The sequence below is a fragment of the Rhinatrema bivittatum genome, chromosome 12, assembly GCF_901001135.1.
Source record: "Rhinatrema bivittatum chromosome 12, aRhiBiv1.1, whole genome shotgun sequence".
NCBI classification, from domain to species: Eukaryota; Metazoa; Chordata; class Amphibia; order Gymnophiona; family Rhinatrematidae; genus Rhinatrema; species Rhinatrema bivittatum.
In genome coordinates this window covers 49400889-49427844 of record NC_042626.1, presented here as the reverse complement: position 1 = coordinate 49427844, position 26956 = coordinate 49400889, and the positions used below count along the sequence as shown (strand labels likewise).

Here is a 26956-nt window from a genome sequence, read left to right as displayed (position 1 = left end):
CCAAGTGCGGGGGAGGAATTTACGATTTATCAATTTTCCCAAAGATCCACTGATTGCTCCAAAAGAAATGTGGAAGAAATATATGACTGATATTCTTAAAATTCCTGAGCAGGCATTTCCACTTGTGTCAAGAATCTAAAAAAACAAACAAAACAAAAAAAAAAAACAACAGATCAAAGGATATACATGTTCTTTCATCAATTGAGGTACCTCAGTTGGATATTACAGCTATCCCGGAAACTTCTCAGATGGACTTGGTTACACTGGCTACTCTTACGGACTTGGTTACACTGGCTACTCTTACTGTATCTTTCCTTTTGGAGGCTGATAAAGATTGGATTCTTAAAATGTTTTTCCGTCATTTTCTGGAGTTGTTTTTGAATTTAAAAGTTTCGGTCTATTCTGATCTGGCTAGACAGACGCCGAGAAGGAGGAAGCAGTTCTTACTATTAAGGCTTAAGGTCTTGGAGGGAGCATTTTTTTATTTTAAAGTTCCCTTGTACATGTATCATTAAATATCAAAATGTTTTCTATATGTTTTACTTTCCATCTCAACGCTCTGCTTTTCTGAGTAATAAATCTACTTCTCTCTCTTGTTTTTCTCCTAATGCCTAGATAAAGCACAACTCTCTAGAAACGTAGTTCGTTCATAAACTTGGTTAGGCTCTTCTGTTTTGCCAGTCTTTCCCTTCCATGGGCTTTTTCTCCCTTTTTCCTGAGGATGTGACATTGGATTCCCTTTATGGAGTACTTGGATTATGTGAAACTTTTTTTTTTCCTTTTTCTTGTTTTTTGTCTCATGGATTGCAAATTCAAGTGTTTTCTTGGAATGTATTTGAAAATATACATAAATAAAATTAAAAAAGATGATAGTGCATCCATTTTTACTGGAGTAGTTTACAGGCCTCCAACTAAAACAGAAGATCTAAACACAGATCTGGCTGATGACATCCAAAAGGAGGGAAAGAAGGGAGAAGTGTTGATTGTTGGAGATTTTAATCTGCAATTCCTTCACTTACAGCACCACAGAATCAAAGTCCTTGAAGGAGGGAAACTCCACTGTCTTGCTAAAATGAAAGGCAGAGACCACCTTAGGCAAGAAGGAAGGCATGGTGTGTAACGAAACACTGTCTTCAGGAAACTGGAGGAAAGAATCCCAGTACAACAAAGTCTGAAGTTCCAAAATCCATCTGGTGGAACAAGTTGCTACCAGAAAGACCACCTTTAACATCTTTCTGGTAGCAACTTTCTGTTTGAGTCATTAAGTCGGTAGCAACGCTCTGTTTGAGCCATTAAGTAACACCAAGTTCATATTCCATGAAGGAACAGTCCTGTCTCACCAGAGGGCACAAATGTTTAACCCCCACAAGAGAAAAACTATGTCCAGATAAGAAGCTAAGGCCATGCCCTGCACCTTACTCCTAAAATAGCCAGAACTGCATTTGTACTTTTAAAGAACTGAACGCGAGCCCCTTTGCTAGACCATTCTTCAAAAAGGCCAAGATGCAAGATATCTGTGTTTGAAGTGGTACCATGCTTGAAACACTCTCCATAACTGGACATAAGCCAAAGAAGTGTATGGCCCTTCTAGCTTGCAACAAGGTAGTAATGTCCTCCTCCAAGTAGCCTTTCAAGCACAAGCGGTGCCTCTCAAAAGCCAAGCCATGAGACAGAAGTGATCCAAGAAAATGGGAAGCTGCCCGAACCTGAGCAGCCCGTCCATCGCCAGATTTATCAGGTCCATGAACCACAGCCTGCACAGCCACTCTGGAGCCACTAAGATCACCTTCCCTGGATGACCCTTGATGCGATTGAGTACCTTTCCTATGAGAGGCCAGAGAGGAAAGACATAGCAGAATTCAGTTTTGTGGAAGGGAAAGGCTTTTGCCTCATGATCCAAATCTTCTTATAGTATCTTAACCCCTTAAGACCCATTCACAATCAGGTTCCAACACAAAAGTAACCAACATTGTGGCTGCTTCCGCTAGGGCACTGTCTGAAGTTTCCAGGAACTTAGGGAAGCCCTGATGCCATCTAATATGGACATCTTTATCTTGAGAGCTCACTTGAGCTTCCTTGCCCTTCTTAAAGGAGGGCAGGTCATAGGACTTAGATAATGGAGGTCTCTGGTACCTTATATATTTCCATGAGATATTTCTTAAACATATCCTTAGCAGCATATCAGGTAAGTGTGGAATTTTAGGGAAGTTTATAATCAAAGATTTTTCTCATGAATAACATTTTCAAAATGTTCTACCTTATTCTGTAATAGCTGATTTTCTTTAATCAAAAGTTCCTAAGTTAGGTCACAAAACTTGAGCTTCCTGTTTAACTTCTTCAAACTTTCATGAAAAAGTCACATTACAAGATTCCAGAGATAATGATCTTTTGTTGATGAAAATTAATGAAAATAGAATAAGTTGTAAAGAAATGGAGGCCCCAAGATTCTCAATATAGACTCAAGAGTAATCTGTTTAGGTCTTACCAATGCAGGTTGAATAAAATTCTGTAGAGGTTTAATAGCAGGGGTAAAAATTAGCTCTGCCGTTCTCTGAAAGCTTCCCTCCATAAGCAAACACAAAAGAAATAAATACTTAAGGAATCCCAGCCCCAAGGGAAAGAATGCTAATAAATCAAAAACTACTTCCCTGCATTGGTTCTTCTGTCAGGGAGACACCAGGAGAACTCCGTGGGTAGGAAGGCAACTGGACCACTGGCTTTCAACTCTGGGCCAAGACACACAGGGCTACCAATCCCCCTGCTCGCCCTATCCCACTAAGGAGATGGATATTTGCAGGCTCTAACATTCTTGGGAGCAATTTCCTTTTTTATAATCCCCCCTCCCCCCAGTCCTTGATTGCAGGTTCTTAACACTTCTACCATCTACCTGAGACAGAGAAATATTGTGGAACTGCAGGTGGCCTAAGTATAAAGGCTGAGTAAAGCTTTTCTTCTCTGTCTCCATCTGCTGGTAGTGATGCAAAACTCATGTGTCTGGACAGACCTGAGTATAAATAGGAATTCTGTTTTGCAGTTAATGAGATCTAGAACCTAATTAGTTTAATATAATGAAAAACCTCTCTCATACACACTTTCTGCTTAACAACGTAAAGATAACTAATCAGTTGAGTAGACAGGAAGGATCACATCCATACAGATCCAAGGATCATGTGCCCACTCATAGATTATAAATAATCTACGCGTATGTTGTAGTCCATATGGAGTGAGGGCACACTTTTTCACTTAGCCATAGGTGCCTGGGTTTTATCTGCTGTCATATTCTGTTTCCAAACTTCCTTCATACCACAACTTGCATGTCTTTGTTTTGAGGAAGTAATAATGGGGTTCACAGGTTTACCAGACCTTTTCTCAGGGTGATGTTTAGAGGGCTTTTTTTTTTTGTTTAAAGATATGGGCTAAGTGCACTCTTCCATACACTGCAGCAGGATCTGTCTTGCCCAGGTGATTTCCCAAGGTTTTTACATAGAAACATAGAAATGACGGCAGTTGACTTCCTCAGCGATATTACTATAGCTATCTACAGCCCTAGAAACGCAGAACAGGTACATGAGCTGAAGGACTTAAAACTTGACCTCAGCTTTTTTACCTCCTCTAGACCCACCTGACATCTCCAGGGTATTCCTGAATTCATCTGCTTGGAGGCACACAGTCTGCAGGAGCTCAACTCCTCCACACCCTGGCCGGGTTCCTACATCTGTAGCTTTAAACCTGAAGTTAATGTCTCCATTAGCATTCTGATGCAGGGCTAACCCTGCCTCTTTATCAGAAAAATAAAGCAAATGAATTGCTCTACCTGTTTGAAAAAGGAATGACCAAGTAAGGCAGCAGCAGTCGGCCTGTAGAAGAGAAATTAAAGCAAAGTGAGGCCAGGCTGGTACATCTTTATAATGACCTGCAGCCGGATCAGAACTTCTCTACCCCTTAAGCACATGTAGCCTACCTGTGTATATATGCCCTGTATGTTATCTGCAGCCCTCCCCTCTCACACCCACCCAAATCTAACTATTCTCAATGCAAAATGTGGTTAAAGATCAGCCCCAAGGTCAAGAAAGCACAGTTGCTTACCTGTAACAGGTTTCCTCCTAGGACAGTAGATGTTAGTCCTCACATGTAGGTGACATCATCTGATGGAGCCCGGCACGGAAAACTTTTGTCAAAGTTTCTAGAACCTTTGACCAGCACACCGAGCATGCCCAGCATGCTGCTATCCACGCATCTACACGAGGTCCCCCCTTCAATCTCCTAACACAGAAGGAAATTTCGAGAGAAAAAAATAAAACAAACCGGAAGGAGAACCCAACTCCATGCGGAGGTGGGCGGGATTTCTGAGGACTAACATCCTGCTGACCTAGGAGAACACCTGTTACAGGTAAGCAAATGCGCTTTCTTCTAGGACAAGCAAGATGGTAGTCCTCATGTGGGTGAATTCCAAGCTCCAGACTGTCCCTGAGAACAGGAGAGACCAACAGCGACCGAATAAGGTGCCAATGAACACAACACAACTGCGGCGCTGTAGGTCAGTAGGGGACTGTCTGGTTCCCACAGAAGCATGAAGAGATGGGTTCAGGCCTGGAACAGGTTGTGCAGGATGTGTTGACCAAAAGCACTGTCCTGATGCCAGTCTTTATCCAAGCAATAATAGGCCGCAAATGTGTGAAGAGAACTCCAGGTTGCAGCTTGGCAGATTTCAACGATGGGGACTGCCCGTAAATGAGCCACCGATGTCGCCATAGTCCGCACAGAGTGAGCCTTTACTCTGCTGGCTAGCGGAAGGCCTGCCTGTGCATAGCAGATGGCAATGCAATCCGCGAGCCAATTCAACAAGGTTTGTTTACCCACTGCCACTCCCAACCTGTTGGAATCAAAGGACACAAACAGCTGAGTGGATTGTTTGTGGCCAGCGATGCGATCTAGATAGAAAGCCAAGGCTCTTTTACAGTCCAAAGTATGAAGAGCCCATTCCCCCAAGTGGGAGTGAGGTCTCAAAAAGAAGGTGAGTAAAACAATAGACTGATTGATGTGAAAATCAGTGACAATCTTGGGCAGAAACTTAGGATGCATACGCAGGACTACATGATCATGGTAAAACCTCGTGTAAGGAGGGTACGTGACAAGGGCCTGAAGCTCACTAACCCTACGAGCCGAAGTGATTGCCACCAGGAATATGACTTTCCAGGTGAGGAACTTCAGGTCATATGATTGCAGCGGCTCAAAGGGAGGATGCATGAGCCACGCCAGGACAACGTTAAGATCCCAGGAAGCAACCGGGGGCCGCAAAGGGGGCTTCAGCTGGAGGAGGCCCTGCATGAAATGGCCTACTAAAGGCTGGACTGAAACGGGTGCACCAGCGACATCCCGATGGTACGCATTAACAGTGCTAAGGTGCATTCTGACGGAGCTGGTCTGAAGCCCAGATTCTGACATATGGCACAGGTAGCCCAACAGCCGGAGGAGGGGACATGAGAAAGGATCCAACCCATGTCCTGCACACCAGATGGAAAATATTTTCCACTTCAGGCTGTAGGACTTGCTGGTGGAAGGTTTCCGAGATGCCACCAGGACCTGGGAGATGCAATCCGAGAGCGCCAGGGGCTGGAGGACTACGCGCTCAACATCCAAGCCATCAGAGCCAATGCACGGAGGTTCAGATGGTGCAGGGCACCCTGATTCTGCGAAATGAGATCGGGTGCCGTTCCCAGTTGAATGGGTGCCCGCACAGACAGGTTCTGCAGAAATGGGAACCAATCTTATCGAGGCCAAGAGGGGAGCACGAGGATCATGGTCCTTCTATCCTGCTGAAGCTTCAGCAGTGTCCTCAAGAGGAGCGGTAGAGGGGGGTACGCATATAGCAAGCCTCTCCCCTAGTGGAGGGAGAAGGCATCACAAGCTGGACGCCGCCCCCTAGCACTAGGGAGCAGAACCTGCTCACCTTGTGGTTGTGAGAGGAGGCGAAGAGGTCCACATCTGGCATACCCCACCAGCAAAATAGTTTGGCTGAGGGACACTCATGTGGCTGGAAGGAGCGGCTTAAGTGGTCCACCAGCACATCGAGATGACCCGGTATATATGTCGCTTGGAGAGACATCCCCTGTGAAAGGGCCCAGCTCCACACTTCCACTGCCTTGTGGCAGAGGAGGAACGAGCCCGTGCCTCCCTGCTTGTTGATATACAACATTGCTACCTGGTTGTCCATCCGGATCAGGACATCCTTTTGCGACAACTGTTCTCTGAATGCCCACAAGGCGTACTGGATCGTCCGAAGCTCCAGGAAGTTTATTTGACAGTGGGCTTTGCTGGTGGTCCAGAGACCCTGCGTGTGGATCCCATCCACATGGGCTCCCCAGTCCTGAGGAGAGGCATCAGTAGTGAGGACCACCTGAGGCAGAGCAGCTTGGAAGGGAATCCTCCTCTTCAAATTGGAGAGGTCCTCCTACCAAGACAGAGATGCTTGCAGAGGTACCATAACTGCGATGGGAGTCTCGAGTTCCTGGGAGGCCTGCCGCTACTGGGAGCGCAAGGTCCATTGAGGCCTCTGCATGTGCAGGCGGGCGAGAGGGGATCACATGGACGGAAGCTGCCATGTGGCCTAGCAGACACAGCAGAAGTTGGGCGGGGACCTGTCAACTGTTCTGGACATGGGTGGCTAGTGAGGCGAGGACGAGAGCCCAGATTCCTGGGCAGAAATGCCTTTTCCTGTGTCGTGTCCTGCTTGGCCCCTATAAAGTCCAGCTGGGGAGCCATCAGAAATTAGACTTGGGGGGAGTTGGGGTTCGTTATCAATGTCTGTAGTGCCTTCACCGTCAGGGCCAGTGCACTTAGGGCTCCTGCCCGGGAGTCGCTCTTGATCAGCCAGTCGTCAAGGTACGGAAATATATTATCTATCAACTCTGAGATAGGCTGCCACCACTGCCAGGCATTTGGTGAAAACACAGCGGGCAGACGCCAACCCGAAGAGCAGCACCCTGTACTGGTAATGAGCTTTCCTCACCACAAAGCGGAAGTACTTCCTGTGGCCGGGGAGAATGGCTATGTGAGTGTAAGTTTCCTTGAGGTCGAGGGAGCAAAGCCAGTCTCTTCCTCTGAGGAAGGGAATTAGCGTGTCCAGAGAGACCATCTCAAACTTTTCTCTCAGAAGAAATTTGTTCAATGCCCAGAGGTCAAGGATGGGGCACAAGCCACCGTTCCTTTTCGGAATAAGGAAATACCTTGAATAGAACCCTCAGCCTTGCTGGGAGCGAGGGACTGGCTCTACTGCACCGGCTGTGAGAAGGGAGAAGAGTTCAGTTTGGAGTATGACCTGCTGGGCGGATGAACCCCATGATGGATATGGGGGAGTGGTCCCTGGGAGACGGCTGAAGTTGAGATGGTACCCCTGATGGATGATAGAAAGGACCTATTGGTCCGAAGTGTTCTCTTCCCAGCGATGGGCAAAGCCGAGAAGCCTGCCTCCTACTGGGGGATCTGGTGTGAGGGGTACGGTCGACTGACTTCCGCTCCCTTGCTGTCAATCAAATGCCTGTGGCCGGGGCTTGCTGGGGCACCGGCTGGGGTCTAGGCACTTGCTGCTAGTGAGGACAGCCCCTAGAGCCGGTGCGTGGCGAACGAGTCCGGGAGGCTGGAGGATAATATTTTCTCTGTCGGTAAAAGGGCTTCCGGCCTGGAGGATTTCTTGGCCGAGGACAGGCCTTCAGAGGTGCTAGAGGACAGCTATTGAAGGGTGTCGTGATGATCCTTCAGTTGTGCTACTGCATCCCGGACTTTGTCCCAAAGAGGTTTTCACCTATGCAAGGGAGGTTGGCTAGCCAATCCTGGACCTCTGGCTCTAAGCCATGCCATCCTTCGGGTGCCGATGCCCTCCATGGCTACGCAGGCCGCTGTCTCAAAGACATCATAGGTAAAACACACTTAATGTTTGCCAGCATCTAGACTCAGTAGAACAATGGCCGAGAGGGCCTCCTGCTGTTGTTGGGGCAGGCCCTCTGCAAAGTCCTGGCCCTACTTCCAGAGGTTGCGGTTGTAATGAGTCATGTACAGCTGATAGGCAGCGATGCGGGCTACCAGCATAGCGCCATGGAAGACCTTCCTGCCCAAGGCGTCAAGCTCTCTGTGCTCTCACCCGGGAGGGACAGAGGCATGGATGCGGGATCGCCGGGCCTTCTTCAAGGTGGACTCCCTGACCACAGACTGGTGGAGGAGGTGCCACTTCTCAAACCCCACGGCCTGCTGCACCAAATAGGTGGCATCAGCCTTTCTGTTGATGGGGAGATAGAAATGGGGTGCTCCCACATGTGGAGGGGGAGGTCTTTGAAGATATTGTGGATGGGAATCGCCACGATTTCCTGTGGAGCGTCGACAAACTGGAGCAGTTCCAGCATTTTGTGTCGTGCATCCTCCTCCGTGAGTATCGAAGGGGATGGCTTCAGCCATGGCCCTTACAAACCTCGCGAAGGACAGGTCATCAGGGGGTGATCGATGCCGTTCTTCCAGCGGGGAGGGCTCCGAGTGGGGGGTTGTCTGAACATTCAGAGGACGACTCCATAGAATCATTTCCCCAAGGGTCGTAAGGCCCTTCCTCACTAGGGCCCGCGTGATGCGGGCGAGGCTCATGAGTGGCATCAGCCCTGGGCTTCGATGGCCTTGGACGCTGCACAAGAACTGTGGGCATTGACGATTCCCCTGGCATTGAGGGGACTGGCTGCGGAATACCGGATGGGCCCGACACAGGCTCAGGAAATCGTAGTCTTGGAACCACGGCATTGCCTGCCTCTTCTTCCTTGGAGGACCCGAAGACCAGGATCATTCCGTTGAGAGATCGAGGATCCCTCGGGCACCGGTTGCGTTGGCAGAATGCCTAAAAGGCCATCCAGATACTCTAGCAGGAGTACTAAAACCGACGGCGGGGGATTGGGCACCGGTTTTGGGACCAATGGCACCGGCAACTCAATGCTCTGAAGCACCTTGAGCACCGTGGATTGTAGCCTGCGGTCCAACTCCTCTTGAAAGTCCAGTGTGGCCAGGACTGAGAGAGGGGGATGAGGCGTCACCGGCTCTTCCTTGGGTCCCCGAGGAGGCGCGGTGCCTGGCACTATCGGTGGGGGATCGCCTAGGACTACTGGGGACACCGGAGAATGGGGCCTCCGATGGCCGGTGTCACTTCGGCGGCAGCTGGCGCCGCACTGGAACCGGAGCCGTGTGCAGACGGCGGCCAGTGACGATGCTTACATGATCTCCCTCGGTGCTCAGACCGGTCTTTCCCCGGTGTCGAGGAAGCACAGGATCCCGAAAGTGCAGGAGAGTGGTGAGATCATCAAGGTTCTCTCACTGTCCCCGTGATCCTTCGAAGGACCAGGGAGAGGGATATGAGGGGAAGCGTGTCGAGAGGCTCCCTGAGACCTCCTGGAGTCAAAGGATCCAAAGCAGGAATAGAAGGAGCAGACTTGGGTGCCCTGAAAAGGTTTTCCATCTTATCGAGATGTGCCTGATGGCCTTTGGGAGTCATCTAGTCACACAGAAGACACCCATGGACACCGTGTGAGGCCCCCAGGCAGAGGATACAGACCTCATGATGATTTGTGATGGACAGTCTGCGGGCACCGCCAAAAATCGGTCGACACCATGCACAAAAACCTCAGCATGTGGTTGATGCCTGGCAGCCACCGCGCACTGAACAGTCGGGAATAGACTGCAAGTTGGAAAAAAGTAACAAAACATACTAACCAGAGGAGGAACAGACCGCGAAAAGGGACCCAATGAGGAAGAACCCAGGAAAAAACCCGATACTTGTCGAGTAAAACAAGAAAAAGGCAAGAGCTGCACGAACTGCAAGGCAATTGCACCTTGGAAAAAGAGTGAATGGGGGACCTCGCAGGTCAAAACTTCTAGAAACTTTGACAACATTTTTCCGTGCTGGGCTCCATCGGATGATGTCACCCATACGTGAGGACTACCATCCTGCTTGTCCTAGGAGAAAGCTTTTGATATTTATCTGAGATAAGCTTTTCCCGATTACTGAAATAACATTTGGCACAGGGTTTTATAACTGCTCAGGGAAGCAAGATGATCAGTGATGCAAGCACATCTGGGTGGAAAGTTAGATGTTCTGTTGGCAAGGAAAGCCAAGATCTCAGTCTCAGCAAGGTTAAGAGCCCTCAGCCAGTACAGGAGGAGAAAGACGGGATGCTTTTGTACCTTATAACACTCCTAATACAAACCAGATGCCACATTTTCCAAAGTTTTCACTAGCTGCTACAGATTACAAAGTGCAGGTCTCAGTTCCACCTGCGACTTCTGTTCAACATTTAAAGAATTATCTATCTATCATACATAATTTTGCCCAAACTAGTGTTACTATCATAACATCAGAAGGATTTACAAAAATCCCTCAGGATGTCGAGAGACATCTTAACCCTTATCCCCCAGCTTCAGCTTCTCTTATGTTTTGTTGGGTGGTATGATTTGATATCTACCCAAGTCCAGCATGTACATTTCAGGATCTTGTAGTACGGCTGTGGTACCTCAGGGCTGGGTTCCTTTGCAGGCACTGCTCTGCAAAACTGTGGAAATGGTGAGAGAAGGTGCGATTGTAGGGGTGCTTCTCCCCATTGGCTGCCCGTGCATTGCAAGCTGCCATGCTCTCAGTGATTCCGGAATCGGGGCCAGAGCGAGATGTTTTCATGGTCAGCTCCTCGGCTGGGATAGTGGTGGTATCCAGCAGGCAGGGAACAGTACCATTCAGCTTCTCCAACAACATCTACAGCACAACAGATCAAAAAAAAAAAAAATCCAGTGCAGCATTAAATATTTCAGGGTGTGTCTTCACTTACCACCCAAGAATAAAAATTCCTGAAGAAAGAAACAGTTTTACAGTATTCAGAAAGCTTGCAGAGAGAAACCACAGAATGAAAAACATACTCCAAGAATAATCTTTGGAACAACTCCTATCCCCAGTAGACAGAGCAATTCCTTATAAAAAAAAACCAAACCCTTTGGAGCAGGGGTAGAGCCTCACCTGGGTGGCAGGCATGTCCTTAAATGGGACGTGTCCATTTGCCAGCTCACAGGCAGTTATTCCCACACTGTAAATGTCCGATTTGGCATCGTACCCCTGCAGATTCTGCAGTCAAGAAAAGGTGGGAAAAAAAATCACTTTGGTCAAATTGGCATTAAAAATATGCAAATGTACGGTAGTTAGATTAAAAATCCAGCGGGTTTGTTAAAAAAATTTTTTTGAAAGTTTTTTTAGGGTCAATATTAAACAAAAGTGTCTCTAAACAAGCCTTTGGGTTTAAACTGAGTGCTCTGGTATTTGCTGACTTGTCCTTTCTGTGATGTAGATGATAATATGTAGAAACGCCTTATTAATTTATAGTATAATATACTGACAAAAGGTCATACGCTTATTGTCATGGAGGATTACTCAACCAGTATTAAGGATAACCATTACCAAGAAGGTAAAATTACTATTTAACTGATAATTTGGCAGGCCAGTCCACAAAATGGGTTATGCACTCCAGCCAGTAGATGGAGACTGAGATCACTGGCTCGCTGACATCACTCTCATGTAGCACTGCACTGACATCAGCCTGCCAGTATTCCTGTAAAAGCCAACTGTGGACAACTGGATAATACGTGAACTTCAACACTATATATTTTCTCCCCCAATAAATTATTGGGTTTTGGGTTTTTTTTTTTTTTTGTTTGTAATCTATTTTTATTGGCAGAACTCAGAAAATAAACACGATAATACAAAAACACAACTATCAGATTCAATACATGATATCATGAGTATGAACATATAACATAGTAATGTGAATGATAAGCTAACACAAATGGTATTCTACCAAACATTTATAACCCCTAACAACGTGATCCACTACCCCTCCCTCCCCCACCCCCCCAACAACCTGGTATTTGTAGGTATCTGTAAGCAGTAATAACAGATAATAATGAATGGAATAATCAGACGTGCATATGGAAGTAATAATCTCATTTAGAATAGTACAGAAGCATATGAGACATTCAAGGCGATATAGGCATAAATATGAATAAATACCTGGGAGAACATATGGGGCAAAGGGATACTGAACTTCTGTTACGCCTATACTTAAAGCTAACAGAGACTGAAACATATTACACCAAAGAAATAGACTGCACCCAGAGCATGTGAACTACAGGCATCGAGGCTAATCCTAACAAAGAGAACAAGTGCCACATAGAGCATGCAGAAATCTGCTGGGTCACCGTTAAAGAAAGTGGGTTACACATTAGAGGCTGAAGCTTGCTTATCAAGCCATTGCTGGTATGGGTCCCAAGACCTATAAAAGGCAGGCAAGCGATTATGATGGGTTGCGGTAAGCCTGCTCAATTGATAATAAGAGTGTAGGCATTGGAGTATTCCGGCCATCGAGGGAGCCAGAGCCTGTTTCCAATGTAGAGCTATTTCCGCCCTAGTCGCAAGAAATACCTGCAACATGAATTTGTATGTGTCCTTATTGCAATCTGGCATGGGAAGACCCAACAAAGTATGCCAGGGTTCAGGCTCTACGGGCGTACGTAAGATGAGAGATAACCATGCGAACACTTCCTGCCAGGTCACGGCGACCTTTGGGCAGGTCCACCAAACATGATAGTAAGTTCCAACCACCCCACAGCCCCTCCAGCACTGATCCGTGATGGTTGGAATAAATCTGTGTAACCGTTCAGGGGAATAATGCCATCTGTATAACAGTTTATAGCAGTTTTCCTGCAGGCCCGCAGAAAAAGAGCATTTGTGAGCCATAATATATATCATGTCCCAATCCTCATCTTCAAGAACCCTGTGGAAATCTGATTCCCAATGAGAGCGAAACGTTGGGAGTCCACATCGCTTTCCATTAATAAGAGCATAAATTTTGGAAATGATGCCCCGAATAGACGAGGCATGGGAACAGAAAGTTTCAAACAGTGTGCCCGTGCCCCGTAAGGTACCCCTTCGCATGTCCTTATGAATAAAATAGTGGAGCTTAGCGTAAAAAAGAAAGTCTGGTTTAGTACTGGGATGTTGCGCGCCCAGCTGGTCCCTGGTGAGGAGGATCCCCTGCTGTATAACATGAGCCAGTTTGTAAATACCAGCCCCCGTCCACCGTGCAATCAGGCCAGCGGACTCAGCACCAGGCCCCATAATACTTGTAAACAAGTGAGACATTAAAGAGAAGGGCTCATTCCCCACCATTGCCGGCCTCCATTGCTTCCAGACCCTCATTGTGGTAGCTAAAGCAAAGGGCATCATTACTACTGAAGACCAAGTGGAGCAGGGTTGCCAAGGCAGCGCTGAAATTGGCATGGTACCCAATAGAGCTTGTTCGAGCTTCACCCACTGAGGAGGATCATGTGTACTATGAAGAGTCACCAATGCACGCAGCTGCGCAGTACAGTAGTACCAGGAGAGATTTGGCATTTGCATCCCCCCTCTGGACCTAGGTTGATATAACAGAGCTCGAGATACCCTGGGGGGCTGTTTCCGCCAGACGAACTTACACATAATTTGCTGCCATTGTTTGAGCTGTTTAGTTGAAATGTGTATGGGGATAGTGGTGAAAAAATAAAGGAAGCGAGGTAATACGTTCATTTTTAAAATGGCCATCCAACCGAGCCAAGAATGAGTATTCTTCTCCCACCTGTCCAGGTCACTCGTGATGGAGGTAGTAAGGGGACCATAATTTAGGTCATACAAATGTTTCGTGTGAGACCCCAGGCGAACCCCCAAGTATTTGATAGATGTAGTGGCCCACTTGAAAGGAAATAAGCGTATTAACACGCCAACCTCCTCAGGCGATAATGTTAAATTCAAAATTTCGGACTTCTCGTAGTTGACTTTCATGCCAGAAACTGCCATAAACTTGCCCAATTCCTCCATAACACCCGGAAGTGAGGCGTCAGGGTCGGTGAGAGTAAACAGGACATCGTCAGCAAATAAAGAAATTTTAAACTGCATATTACCTCGGGAGATGCCTGCAATATTTGTGGCCGCCCTGATGCGCAAGGCAAAAGGCTCCAGAAACAGGGCAAATAATAATGGTGACAGCGGGCAACCTTGTCTTGTCCCCCTCTGTATGGCAAAGGGCACCCCATATCCCCCATTCGCCTTCACTCGGGCAAGTGGTTTCTCGTATAGCTTCCGCAACCACTTAAGGTAAGCCTCCCCAAAGCCCATAGCACCCAACACTCGGAATAAAAACTCCCAGTGTACGAGATCGAAGGCTTTCTCCGCGTCTAGGGCGACCAGAACCGCTGGAGTGTTGTCCCTATGTACTAGATCTATGATGTCAATAATTCTCCGCACGTTGTCCGCTGCCATTCTGCCCGGAACGAATCCCACCTGGTCACTATGAATGATCCCTGGTAATATCCCATTAAGTCTGGCAGCGAGGATCCTAGCCAAGATTTTCAAGTCAATATTGATTAAGGATATTGGGCGATAGGAGCTACATCGAGTAGGATCACGACCTGGTTTCGCCAGCACTGTGATGCCTGCTGTATTAGCATCTGGGGTAAAAGAGGCCCCCCCTTCCAAGGAGTTAAAAGCCGCAGTCAAAGGTCCCGCCAATTGTGCCGCGTATTTGCGGTAGTAAGTCCCGGTATAGCCGTCGAGGCCTGGAGCCTTACCGGGTTTAAGTTTTTTAATAGCAGAAAGGACCTCATCTATCTCAATAGGTTTATCTAAGAAATCCCTCTGGCTAGAAAGAAGCCCCGGTAGCCTAACCGATTGCAGGTACTCATCTATGGCTCCCGCCGTGATGGACCCATCCATGGCATACAGCTTAGAATAAAAGGCAGTAAAGGAGGCACGAATGCCATCAGATGCTGTAACCATATCCCCCTTCTCATCATGAATTTTGGCAACCACCGTTTTGGCCTGAGCGACCCGTAACTGCCTAGCCAAATACCGGCCCGCCTTGTTCCCGCCTTCGAAGAACTGCTGCCTCGCAAGCATAAGTTGGTGACTAATAGCCGAATCCTCTAAAGCCCGAATCTTGTCCTTAACCCACAGTATCTTCTGATACGTCAGTTCTGATTTAGTATGACTATGTGATTGGGTCAAAAGGGCTAACTCCGTTAGCCATGCAACCCGCTGCTTCTCCCGCTCCCGGTTGCAGTGGGCCGCCCTAGCAATAAACGTGCCCCGTATCACCACCTTAGAGCACTCCCAGACCGTTAGGGGGGACACGTCTCCAGTCTGATTCTCCTGAAAATATGTCTGTAACTGCTTCTCCACTTGACTAGCAAATTGTGGATCCCTCAAAAGGCTATCATTAAGTCGCCAGTGACGATATCCCCTGTCCTGAGCGCCAAGGGAGCATGTCAGCCAAATCAATGCATGATCGGACCATGTGATGCTGTCAATATCTACTTTCTGAACAGTGTGCTGAAATGTAGAGGACAGGAAAAAACAATCAATCCTGGTGTAAGTATCGTGCGGGCGTGAATAATAAGTATAGGAGCGGGAGTGCGGATGCCTCACCCGCCAAATATCCACCAATCCCCAGTCCGCCAGGAAGGTATGCCACTGGCGCCTAACTGGGCCTGCGGAGATCTTCCCTGAACTAGAATCTACCATGGGGTCCTGCACGAAATTGAAGTCCCCACCCAGAATCAAGTCACCCTCTGCATGAATCCGCAGGAGGTCATTCAACACATGCACAAAGGAGGACTGCTGGGAGTTCGGGAAATAAACATTGAGCAACGTGAGTGTCTGTTTACCCAGTCTAAGTTTCACCAACACATATCTCCCTAAGGGATCACACACGTGGGAAATCACTTCATGCACTAAGGCCGAAGAAATAAGAATACCCACCCCAGCATACTTGTGAGCCTTAGAACTGGCAGCCCAGACTGAGGAGGAATAGTTGGGGAAAATCAAAAGCCTTTCATGATGTTTGCGGACGTGTGTTTCCTGAAGGAAAACTATTGCAGGCTGTTGCCTCTGTAGTTCCCTCTTGAGGATCTGTCGCTTCCTAGGTGTATTTAACCCTTTAACGTTTAAGGAAATAAGTTTAGCCGCCATTAAGTGTCATGGAGTGCCCAATAGGGCCACTCAATACCCCCGAGAATCCTTGCAAAATTCCCCAGTATGCACCCAACCATCCCTGGCCCCCATCGCCTCCCTTACTCGCATCCTCCTTCCTACCGTGCAAGTACTTCCCATGCTGGCAAAAAAATGTACATCTGAAAAAAATATGCCCCAAATAACCAGGCCTTGCCCCCTTCATTCCTACAGTATCCCTAGCGCTCTGTATGGGATACTCCTCTCCTAGGAGACCGTTACAGCCTCCGCAAAGCAGATACATTCCCCCGAGAAGCTCCCCCTCCTCCCCCCCCCCGATCCCGTAGCAATACTGTAACCTGAATAGTAAAAAAAAAACTTTGAACCCACGCTGCAAGCTCCGCTGCAGAAACAAATGCTAGCCCCCACTCCCTCCCTGTAAGGCATATTACCCGCTATACAGCAGTCGCTTCAACCGGTCATACAGTCAACTCGGTAAACCATTGATAACCTCAATGTATGCAATAAAAGTTGTAAATTGCCGCTGAAAAGGCCACTGAATTGGATTAGCGCCTCACCCCAAGTCCTGCGCCGGGGAGCGGCGAGTTTCTGACTGCCTCCTTAGACGTCTGCCTCCTTTTCCCGCTCGTTGCCATCTAGGTGCAGTATCGAGTGGCTGCTCAGCAGGCGCCATTTTAGAATGCTGAAAGGAGATCGGGATGTTCGCCTTTCCGAAGGCCTCCGCTGCTTCCTCCAAATTGGTAATACGATAATTAATCCCCTGGGCCTGAAAAGATAAGCCGAATGGGTAAGTCCATTTATAACGGATATCCCTCCCGCGTAGCGTCGCTGTTACTTCCTTGAGATCAAACCGCTTCTTCAGTGTAAGAGCCGATAAGTCTTGAAAGATAGCAAGTTTTAAATTTTTCCAGGTAATCTCGGTCAGCCGGCGCGCCTCGGCATACACCCTTTCCTTCATTGGGTAACTGGTGAAGCATATCACAATGTCGCGCGGTCTTTGGTCGCGCCGTGGACCCAGTGCTCTATGCGCCCGCTCGAAGCTAATCCCCGGCACAGGAGTGGCAGATGCAGGATCCTGGTCTGGGCTCCGTGATAGCAGATGTAAGCAAATCTGTGTAGCGACCTCCGAGGCATCGTTGAATTCAGGGGTGTCCGGTACCCCTCTAATGCGCAAGTTGTTTCGACGACCCCGATTCTCGAGATCTTCAACTTTAGCTTGCAGCATTTGGAGTTCTGTGGTAGTCGTAGTCTGCCGAGTAGTAATGTGGTTAATCGCATCCCCATGTCGGTCAAGACGGCCTTCGTTCTCGTCCACGCGCGTTCCCAGTGCCACGAGGTCTCCTCGGAGATCAGCCATGGTTGCCATGAGCTCAGACTTATGCTGCTTTAAATCAGCCCGGAGCTCGATAAACCACTGCCGAGCTTCGTCTCTAGTAAGCAGTGCCGAGAGAAGCTGGCTGTCAGAAGACTCCAAAGCCCCTGCCGATGTTTCGCTAGCCGAGGCCTCCTCCATAGGGGGATGCGAGGAATCGTCGCCATCTTGTCCCGGCTCAGGGGGAACCTTCCCATAGGAAAACTGTTTCAAATCTGTGGTTTTCCGCTTCGTGGCCATTGTACAAGCTGCCGAATCAAGTCCTAGCGTCCTTGCTGGGAACCTGTGCGTGAGAAGCGAGGCTAAAGAAGCAATTTAATGGGTTATAAGGATCGGGGGGTCGGAGCTCACTCGTTATGCGACCGCTTGCATCGGCTGCCAACAGCGCCCCCGGGTTTTGGGTTTTTTTTAAATCACTTCCAGTGACGAAAGAAACCATCGGACTCCAAAAGAGAAGGAAATATATTGAACATGACAGAAAAGAAGGCACACACCTACCAGATCCTACAGCAACCCAGAAATTCTCATCGGCCTTTGAATATATGCTATGAAAATGTACATGAGAAGGACAAAGACAGTGCCATACAGTATAGTAATATACAACGCAGTATAGGCAGCCCAGGGTGGGAGTGTGGACTGGTCTGCCTGCCCTAGAGGAAAGGAAATTATCATCAGGTAACTAGTAATTTCACCTTCCTCTGCATCCAGGTAGGCCAGTCCACACAAGTGGGATGTACCAAAGCTACCTCCTTCTTGGGTGGGCTGCTGCCTGCTCTCCCTGCAACACCACTCTGGCAAAAGATGCATCTTCCTGAACCCTAACATCCAAGCGATAATGCCCAGAGAAGGTATGCAATGAAGACCATGTCACTGTTCTACAGATCTCTGATGGAAATAGCAACTGTAATTCCTGCCAAGACACTGCCTGTGCTCTGGTCGAATAATCTCTAATTTGTCTGGCCAATGGCTTATCCACATATGTTGCCGTAACAATCTCTTTAAACCAATAGGGCACTGTGGTATAAGAAGCAGCCTCTCTCTTTTTCGCTCCCCCCATGTAGCACAAAGAGCCGATCTGTTCTTAGAAAGAGCTCAGTAACCTTAAGATAGAGCAATAGATGTCTTCTCACATCCAAGGGCCATACCCTCTGAAATTCATTCTCATCCTATCCAAGGACAGCAACGACACAGATTCAAACAAAAATCTGATACAACTTTGTGCAAGAAGGAAAGGACAGTTCTAATTTGTACCCTAGCTGGAATAATCTCCAGAAAGGATTACTGACAAGAGAGATCTTGCAATTTTGAAATCCCCTGAGCTGAACAAATAGCAACTAAGACCACAGTTTCTTCAGTTAAGAAACTGAGAGGGAGCTGCCGACAAGGACGGAATGTGGGACCTGCCCAAAAAGGTTAGCATCAGATTTAGATCCTAAAGCAGTAAGGTGGCTGAATATGCGAAACACCCTTCAAAAATCTGGACACATCTGGAAGCAAAGAAAGAATTCTTCCTTGTACTGACCTCTGTAACAGGCCAAGGCTGCCATACTAAACCTTCCTGCATAAATTTCAGAATCAAGGGAACCGCCGCCCTAGAGAGAACACACTGTCATACCAGACACTAATACTCAAAATACCTCCATACACGCTTGTATGCCAATGATGTAGAAAAGTTTTGAGTCTGCAACATAATGCTCACCACTACCATGCAATAACTTTGTATCAACAGTCTAGCCTTCTCAAGAGCCAAACCTCAAGACAAAACTGATCTGGATTCTCATGAAGAATGAACCTGATCTCAGCAGATCCCTGCAAAACAGTATCCACAATGGCATATCATTGATCAGACGCTGAAGGTCTGCATATCACGGTCTCCGCGGCCAGTCTGAAGACACCAGACACATCAGTAACGTCTTCCTACAACCGCAGAAAATCCATGTACCAATGCTTCGGAGGACAATCCGGAGCACCAGAAGAACCAAGCCTGTGAGACGAGCTATCCCCCTGCAGTACTCTTTCTATCATTGACCATGGAGAAAACATGTATAATACTCCGTCCTGTGGCCACGATTGTACTAGCATGTCAACACTGGTTGCCTGCGATCCTGTCTGCGACTGTAAAAGTAATGGACTTTCACATTCCTGCTGTTTGCCATCAAGTCCAACACAGGCTGCCTGAACATTGTTGATGCCCGCAATATGAGATGCTGATAATGCTTGAAGATGCCGTTCTGCCCAAGGCAGAAGCAGATTTGTTTCCAGCGAAAACCTGACTCAAGAATTCCTCCCTAATGATTTATGTAAAGCCACCGTTGTGACATTGTTGGACATCACTCTCACCGCTCTCCCTATTAAACGGTCCGCAAACTTCAGAAATGCCAACCAGATTGCTCGAGCCTGCAGTCAACTGATAGATCAACTATTCCTCAGGAGACCACTGACCTTGTACCACCAACTTCTGGAATTGAGTTCCCCTTCCTGGGAGACTTGCAGCCATAGACACCCCCTATCTAGTTGGGAACCCAAGTCCATTCCCTTGACCAGATGTTCTCTCTTCAGCCACCAGATGAAGTCTTGCTTCACTGCCACCAAGACAGCTGAAACCTGTAATCATGAAACTGAGGTCTCCATTGAGACAAAATCATCTTTTTTTTGTTTTTATAACTAATATTTTATTCAAAGATAACTTACAACCAATAACAAGTTTACATATATCAACAGCATCCATTTCCTCATCACCAAAGCACATGACGAACAGTGATATACGTATTCTCAAGACACGTTTCATGGATATTATCAATTACCAATAGTATCCCCACCTCCCTCCCAATGAGACATCTTCTGCAGCAGACACATTTGTGCCCGTGCCCACAAGACCAGCTCCAGAATCGCCGTCGAGGAACCAAGAGTCTGCAGGTACGCCCACACAGAAGGGCAGCCTATTGAACGCATGGCTTGAATTTGTCCCCACAGCTTCTGAATTCACTGTTGCAGCAGAATCATCTTGCCTCGAGCTGCATTGAACCAAGCTCCCAAACACTCCAGAGCCTGAGCAGGTTCCAAACTGCTCTTGGATATATGGACTACCTAGCCAAGATCTCGCAGCAACTGAACCACCCTACGAGCCTCTTGTCCTTGTGCTTTGCCCTTATTAATCAATCATCCAGATATAGATGGAATTATATGCCTTCCTTTTGAAGTGCCGCCACCACCATGACCTTTGGAAAAGTTCTGGGTGCTGTAGCTGAACTGAATGGCAAAGCCTGAACTGGTAATAATGACCAAGTACTGTGAATAAGGCTTCCCCAGGTTTCAGGAAGGGAGAAAACTTCCCAGTCCCCTCCAAAGGGGACCATAGGCGTTATAGCAGTGGCACAATCCAATTTCTATCTTATCGCTTTTTCAAACATCAGGTGTGAATTTAAAGAGGGAAAAACCAGATCACTGAAGCCTCTAGTCGGTTGCTGAACCAGGTGCCTCCACTGAATATCACTGCTCCTGCATATGGAACTCTTCCCAGCCTGTCAAACACTGTGGACACTCCAGATAGGAATACCACTTTCACACCCCTGTCCATATGGTCCTTTCCCGCCTCCATTGTACGCTCTATGTGACTACCATTGGAAAAAAACCGCAAAAAAACAGCCGCACTGCAAAGTCTGAGGAGCAAGTCCCTTCTGCAAAGGGTGCCTGTGCGCCCTTGCCCCTGAAAGCACATCAAAACTGTCTCCTTGGAAGTTAGGGTCTGAAGGGAACCCCAGGCCATCAGATTTCTGGCCACTCAAAACTCCTGAACCTGGCTCCCTATCTTCCTCGTGTTGTTTAGGAAGATATCCTCAGCTGGAGATATATCAATTCAAACACGAAGATGCACAAGGTTCTGCGACGGTTGCTCATTGCGCTAGGTATGGTTGACCACACAACCTAATTCCCGCAATCTTTGAACCACTCTTGGTGGCTTTTAGGCTCCCATGGGAGAACTGTGCACAAATCAACCAATCCACCCAATGGGTGCATTACGATACCTGCTCATCACAGATCCACCAGCACCACTACCATCACTGTGGAAAAGTCCCCTGGAGCCATGGGCAGTGTAAATGGCAACGTCTTATGCCTCCTGTTCCACATGCCTGCCACAATACAACCTCAAGGCAAGGCCTGAAGATTCAAATAAATCACTGACCTGGATGTTCAGGGCTAAATGATTTGGCAGGTAACCCCTGAGCCTCTTTGAAATCCTATGGGATCAACTAGAAGAAATGTGTTGTAATCATTATTTGCTCCATCAGGCTGCAAGATGGCTGCCAAGCCAGGAAACCTCCTCTTCGGCAGAAGGCAGAGGAATGAGGATCCTGCAAAGGTACCTACACGAAAGGAATTCAAAAGCTCTGAAGAAGTACAGTTTCTGAAAACGGCAAGAGAGTAGACCCCCTGTCGGCACACAACAGCAGGAATCCAGGGCAGGAGATTAAAGTACACCAGGCCTTCCTCATGGCTAACTCCTCCATGTTTCCAAAAACCAGTGGGATGAGTTCTGAGGGAGTTGATCGATGTCAGGAAGAGGTGTTTTGTTTTTTTTTTAATATGATCTCAAAAGACCCAGAAGGAGGCCTCAAATTTCACCTGGCCTATGAGGATTGCAGAGGAGCAGCTCTCCATGAAGCCACTGCAGATAGAACATGGCTACTGGTGTTGCCCCAGCCCTGCTACTCAGCTGAAGAAGCAGCTGTAGACAAACAGACAAGAGGCGCGATTGCTGGCTCCTCCAAGTCCATCAAGCACCTTTGCCAACCTCTCCTGAGTCTTCCATGGCAATCGAAGAGTTTCCTCGCAAGCAGCTACTGATGGTCGCAAGCTGTACAGCACACAGTTTTCTTTCTATGCTAAGTCACAGCTGCTACAATTGTCGAGCCATCACCCCGACCTTAGATAAGCGCCATGGGCTGCACGGCTCTCACCCTGTCATGGAATACTTTAATTGGCTCCTACGGTTAAAAAAAAAAAAGACTCAGTCAAGCAAGTGCCAAGAGCAGAGAAATGGGGGATTAAAAGGATACCCCATTCTAGTCCAGGCCATTCTCCATCGAAGGAGTACAGGGCTGTCTCCTTCTGCCTTCCTTGAAACTCCCTGACGAAAACAGCTCCATTCAATCGGGAAGCGATGGACCAGCTCTCTCACATCTGCCATTTACACTTCTCGGCTCCTGCAAGCTACATTTTTTTTGGAAGGTGTCCCAGCCCAAAAGACAATATAACTCATAATCATATCATAATCAAATCATAATCATATGAAACGATAACTCATATCTTCTCCCAAACAAAGACATTCAGCTTAACGCATTCGAACCCATCACCATCACAGAGTTACAATCTGTGTTGAAGAATATGAAACCTTCATCACACCCTTTTGATCAAATCCCTTCCAAAATGCTTCTTCTCATCCCGGATACTATATCAAAAACCCTAGCCGAAATCATAAACTGTTCTTTGTCCCAGGGTATCTACCCAGATGACTTAAAAACAGCCTCAATCAAACCCCTTCTAAAAAAACCGAATCTAAATGCATGCGATCCCAACAACTTTCGCCCCATTTCCAACCTCCCATTCATAGCCAAAGTGATGGAAAGACTGGTGAACACGCAACTATCCAACTACTTGGAGGACCACAGTATTCTGTCTCCAAATCAATATGGGTTTCGCAAAGCTGCAAGCACCGAAACGCTACTCCTCTCACTAACGGACTTCCTCCTCTCAGGAATTGATAAAGGCCAAGCATTCCTATTAATCCTCCTCGACGGCCTTTGATACCGTCAACCATGACCTACTTCTAAAACAGCTGGCAAACATAGGAGTGACTGGTGCTACACTAACTTGGTTTAAAACCTTCCTGGAGAACAGAGGATATAGGGTCAAAATTCATAATACAGAATCCCAATATCACCCTTCCGTACTGCAAGGTTCATCCCTTTCACCCACGCTTTTTAATGTCTACCTGCTCCCACTATGTCAACTGCTCTCTAAACTAAGCCTGAAACACTTCCTCTTCGCTGACAACGTTCAGATTGTTATCCCTATAAAAGAATCCATCAAGAAAACAATGGAACTCTGGGACAGTTGCTTATTAGAAATCAAACACCTCCTCACCAGCCTAAATCTAGTCCTCAACGCTTCAAAAATGGAATACCTGCTCATATCACCGGAAAACAACACACATTCAAAACCACCAGCCCTCCTTCAAACCGCCCACGTAAGAGACCTAGGAGCCATCCTAGACAACCGTCTGAACCTCAAACCATTCATTAACCAAACCACCAAAGATTGCTTCCACAAATTACATATTCTGAAAAGAATAAAGCCGCTTTTCCACGCTCAGGACTACAGAACAATCTTGCAAGCAATAATCTTCTCCAAACTAGATTATTGCAACTCACTACTACTAGGCCTCCCAGCTTCATATACCAAACCACTACAAATGGTACAGAACACAGCAGCCAGAATCCTTACAAACTCCAGGAAAATCGACCATATCTCCCCAATCCTCAAAGCCCTTCATTGGTTACCGATTCACTACAGAATCATCTACAAATCCATCACAATCATCTACAAGGCCATCCACCATCACACTCGGCTCGACCTACAAATCCCCTTTAAAAAACACACATCCACCAGACCCATCAGGGAATCCTACAAAGAATAACTACAGGTTCCACATGCCAAAACCTACCAACATAAATCTCTCAGTCGCAGAGCCTTCTCCTCAGCAGGTCCACCTCTATGGAACTCTATCCCACCTGACTTGAGACAAGAACCCTGCACACTAACATTTAGGAAAAGACTAAAAACTTGGCTTTTTAAAAAAGCATTCCCAGGCCTAGATTAAAACTGCCACCCAACAGCACTAACTATTATTCAAAAACTGGTTTGAAAAAAGAAACCACACTCATACTCAGCACCCTTTTATCACGTTACCCAACTGTATCATATAGATTCATTCTTACTATACAACTATGTAATTGTCTGCAATGTAAGGACTATACTGCTCAGTTATCTCCCCCTTTTCCAGATCCAAGTTAATTCTCCCTGTTTTATTGTAACTTTCTCACTTCCATCCTATTGTTTACTGTGTTTGAAGTTGGAATATTGATTACTATGTTACCCTCTGCTTTACACACATTGTTAATTGTAAACCGGGTTGATGTGATTCTTGTCATGAAATTCGGTATAAGAAAAATAATAAATAAATAAATAAAATATCCTTTTATCCTCCTTGTGCCCAAGGAAACCATCATGAGGAAGAGGAAGTGGAACTGGGGGGGGGGGGGGGGGCACGGGAATCCCAAATATCCACCTACTGGTTGTCCCCCTGAACCCCAAAGCTGCTTCAATGAGGGAAGGAGTCCACACTGTCCCCTCAGGTGCTGTCATCATCCTATAAAACCAAGGCTGTGCTGCATTGAGAGAGGGAGTCTCAACTATCGAAGCCCCTCATTTAAGTGCAATATTCCTCTGGGTCATGCTCAACTGAGAAGGGAAAAAAACATCCTTTCACTCCAGGAGCCACCCGCTAGCCTCTCTTCATAATCACTTAGCCTAACTAGGCCGCAGTCCACAGAATGGAATGCATGTCCAACATCTGCTTGAGAAGAGAATACTGACAGGCTGATGTCAGTGCAGTGCTATATGAGGGTGACATCAGCAAGTCAGTTGATCTCTGTTTCCATCTGCTGGTAGGAGTGCATAACCCACTTGTGTGGGCAAGCCTGCCTGAATGCAGATGAAGCTGCAACATCTAACTTTGTCCCTTGAAACAGACACCATGGTTGAAACACTAACATGTAGGGAGCTTCTTTGTATTATAGAAATCTACAAATGAGAGTAATATACCTGGACATTTAGGACCATACAGGTCTCTTCTCCATATGTGCAAGACACTTAAGCAGTCTTGAACGTTCCCACTACCAGTCGACACTGCACATAGGATGCAGAGCTACTTAGACTTTTGGCAGTTCTAAGGATCCTGATTTTAAAGTTTTTCTTTGTGGATATTTTCCAGGGTTCTGGTTTATTCCTACACTCGGATAGCCTATCTATAAACTATTCAGAGCAAAAACCTTAACAGCAATGAATTCCTTAGACAAAGTGATAAGGATTGCAGATTTTCTAAATTTAGAGAAAAATATGACAGGAGTCAGGTGGCACCTTATAGACTAACCAATTTATTGAAGCATAAGCTTCGAGGACAGAGTCCATCAGATGCATGAAATGATGTACAGATGGGAAACTATATATACAGAACAAAGAGAAGGCATTGGATTAGGCAGGACATGGTGTGGAGAGAGAATTAATAGCATTCTGAATCTGAGCAAGTTTCTTCATAAGGTTGATGGATTTCCACTTCATATGGCTAAATCCAGTACCTTTCAGGTGGTGACAAAATCGGCTATCCCTCTGTCAATTTAGAGTTTACCAGAAAGATCAGAAATCTTTTTAAATTTGGCAAAAGAATGGAGGGACTACAGGAAAAGACCTGTTGCAATAAGAATAAAAACACCCCACTCCTTGAGCAAATCACATATTTAATGTGTTTGCAGCTTACCTGCTGTAGGACTTCGGGACTCAGCCACGGAAGGACCTTGATGCTGTATTTGGGGAAGTCATGCACGACTCTGAGACGTTGCCCGTGATTAATCATACTAAGAATACTGCGCAGTCCTGACAGGTAAACCTTCCCTTCCACGGAGATCAGGATGTGACTTGCTTTTACGCTCCTTCAGGCAACAGGAGGAAAGAAAAATGCAATGTTACAATGGTAGGAGGTGGGATTAGGAGAGGGTCCCAGTTTCATTTCTCAGATCACATGCACCCTTGACATTACTGACTTGGGCTCAGGCTACAGTCCTACAAGTTCTGGCAGGCAAAGCAACAATGTCTCTAGCTTCCTTCACCTCCACCCCAACACTCTGAAGGATGATGGACCAGACAGCCCTGAGCTCCTGTGCTGGCTCAGGGCTGGAAGGGAAATCATCCCTAGAGCCTGAACTCAATGTTGGCGGTAACTGATTTCCCTCCTGGGCCCAAGTGTGCCATCACCCCTTTCCCCCCCCCCCCCCCCCCCCCCAAGCCCACGGCATTATCAATCGAGGCGCGATCCAGCAGCATCTCTTCAGAGCGAGCGATGCCATGCACTCTCGCTCCAGTCAGTGTAACCCCCAGGAGTCGGCAGCAGTAGCCTAATGAATGAGCAACATCGTGCAGCATCTGTACCACTCATATGAAACAAAATCTGTATGAAGTTTTGAAACTGTAAGATAACTATCTCAATTGTGCAGTCTTGTACAATGCACCTGAGTAAAAGGCAGCCAGTTAACAGAATGAGACTCATTTTACTTATTTGAAGGAGAAGCCAGATTAATGGGATTTTTATTTTACTGGCCTGGTAGTTTCATCCTGCTCCTTTGGAGCTTCCAGCTCAATCAGAACCAGGACTGGGATCATAGGCCTCCATTCACAACTCACTGGGA

At 47.1% G+C, this 26956-nt stretch overlaps 1 protein-coding gene across 9 annotated transcripts in view; it reads right to left on the bottom strand.

The window, feature by feature from the left end:
* Positions 1-26956, bottom strand: part of STRADA (STE20 related adaptor alpha) — an 88626-nt gene that overhangs the window by 11341 nt on the left and 50329 nt on the right. For 7 of the 9 annotated variants that reach the window (XM_029572173.1, XM_029572181.1, XM_029572176.1 and 4 more), the window contains 4 exons: positions 26032-26203; positions 11030-11134; positions 10536-10771; positions 3815-3857 (listed from right to left, as the gene is read on the bottom strand). In XM_029572173.1, coding sequence (XP_029428033.1) covers positions 3815-3857; positions 10536-10771; positions 11030-11134; positions 26032-26203 — 556 coding nt within the window. The remainder of the gene's footprint in view (positions 1-3814; positions 3858-10535; positions 10772-11029; positions 11135-26031; positions 26204-26956) is intronic. The other 2 variants (XM_029572174.1, XM_029572175.1) reach the window with 2 other exon arrangements.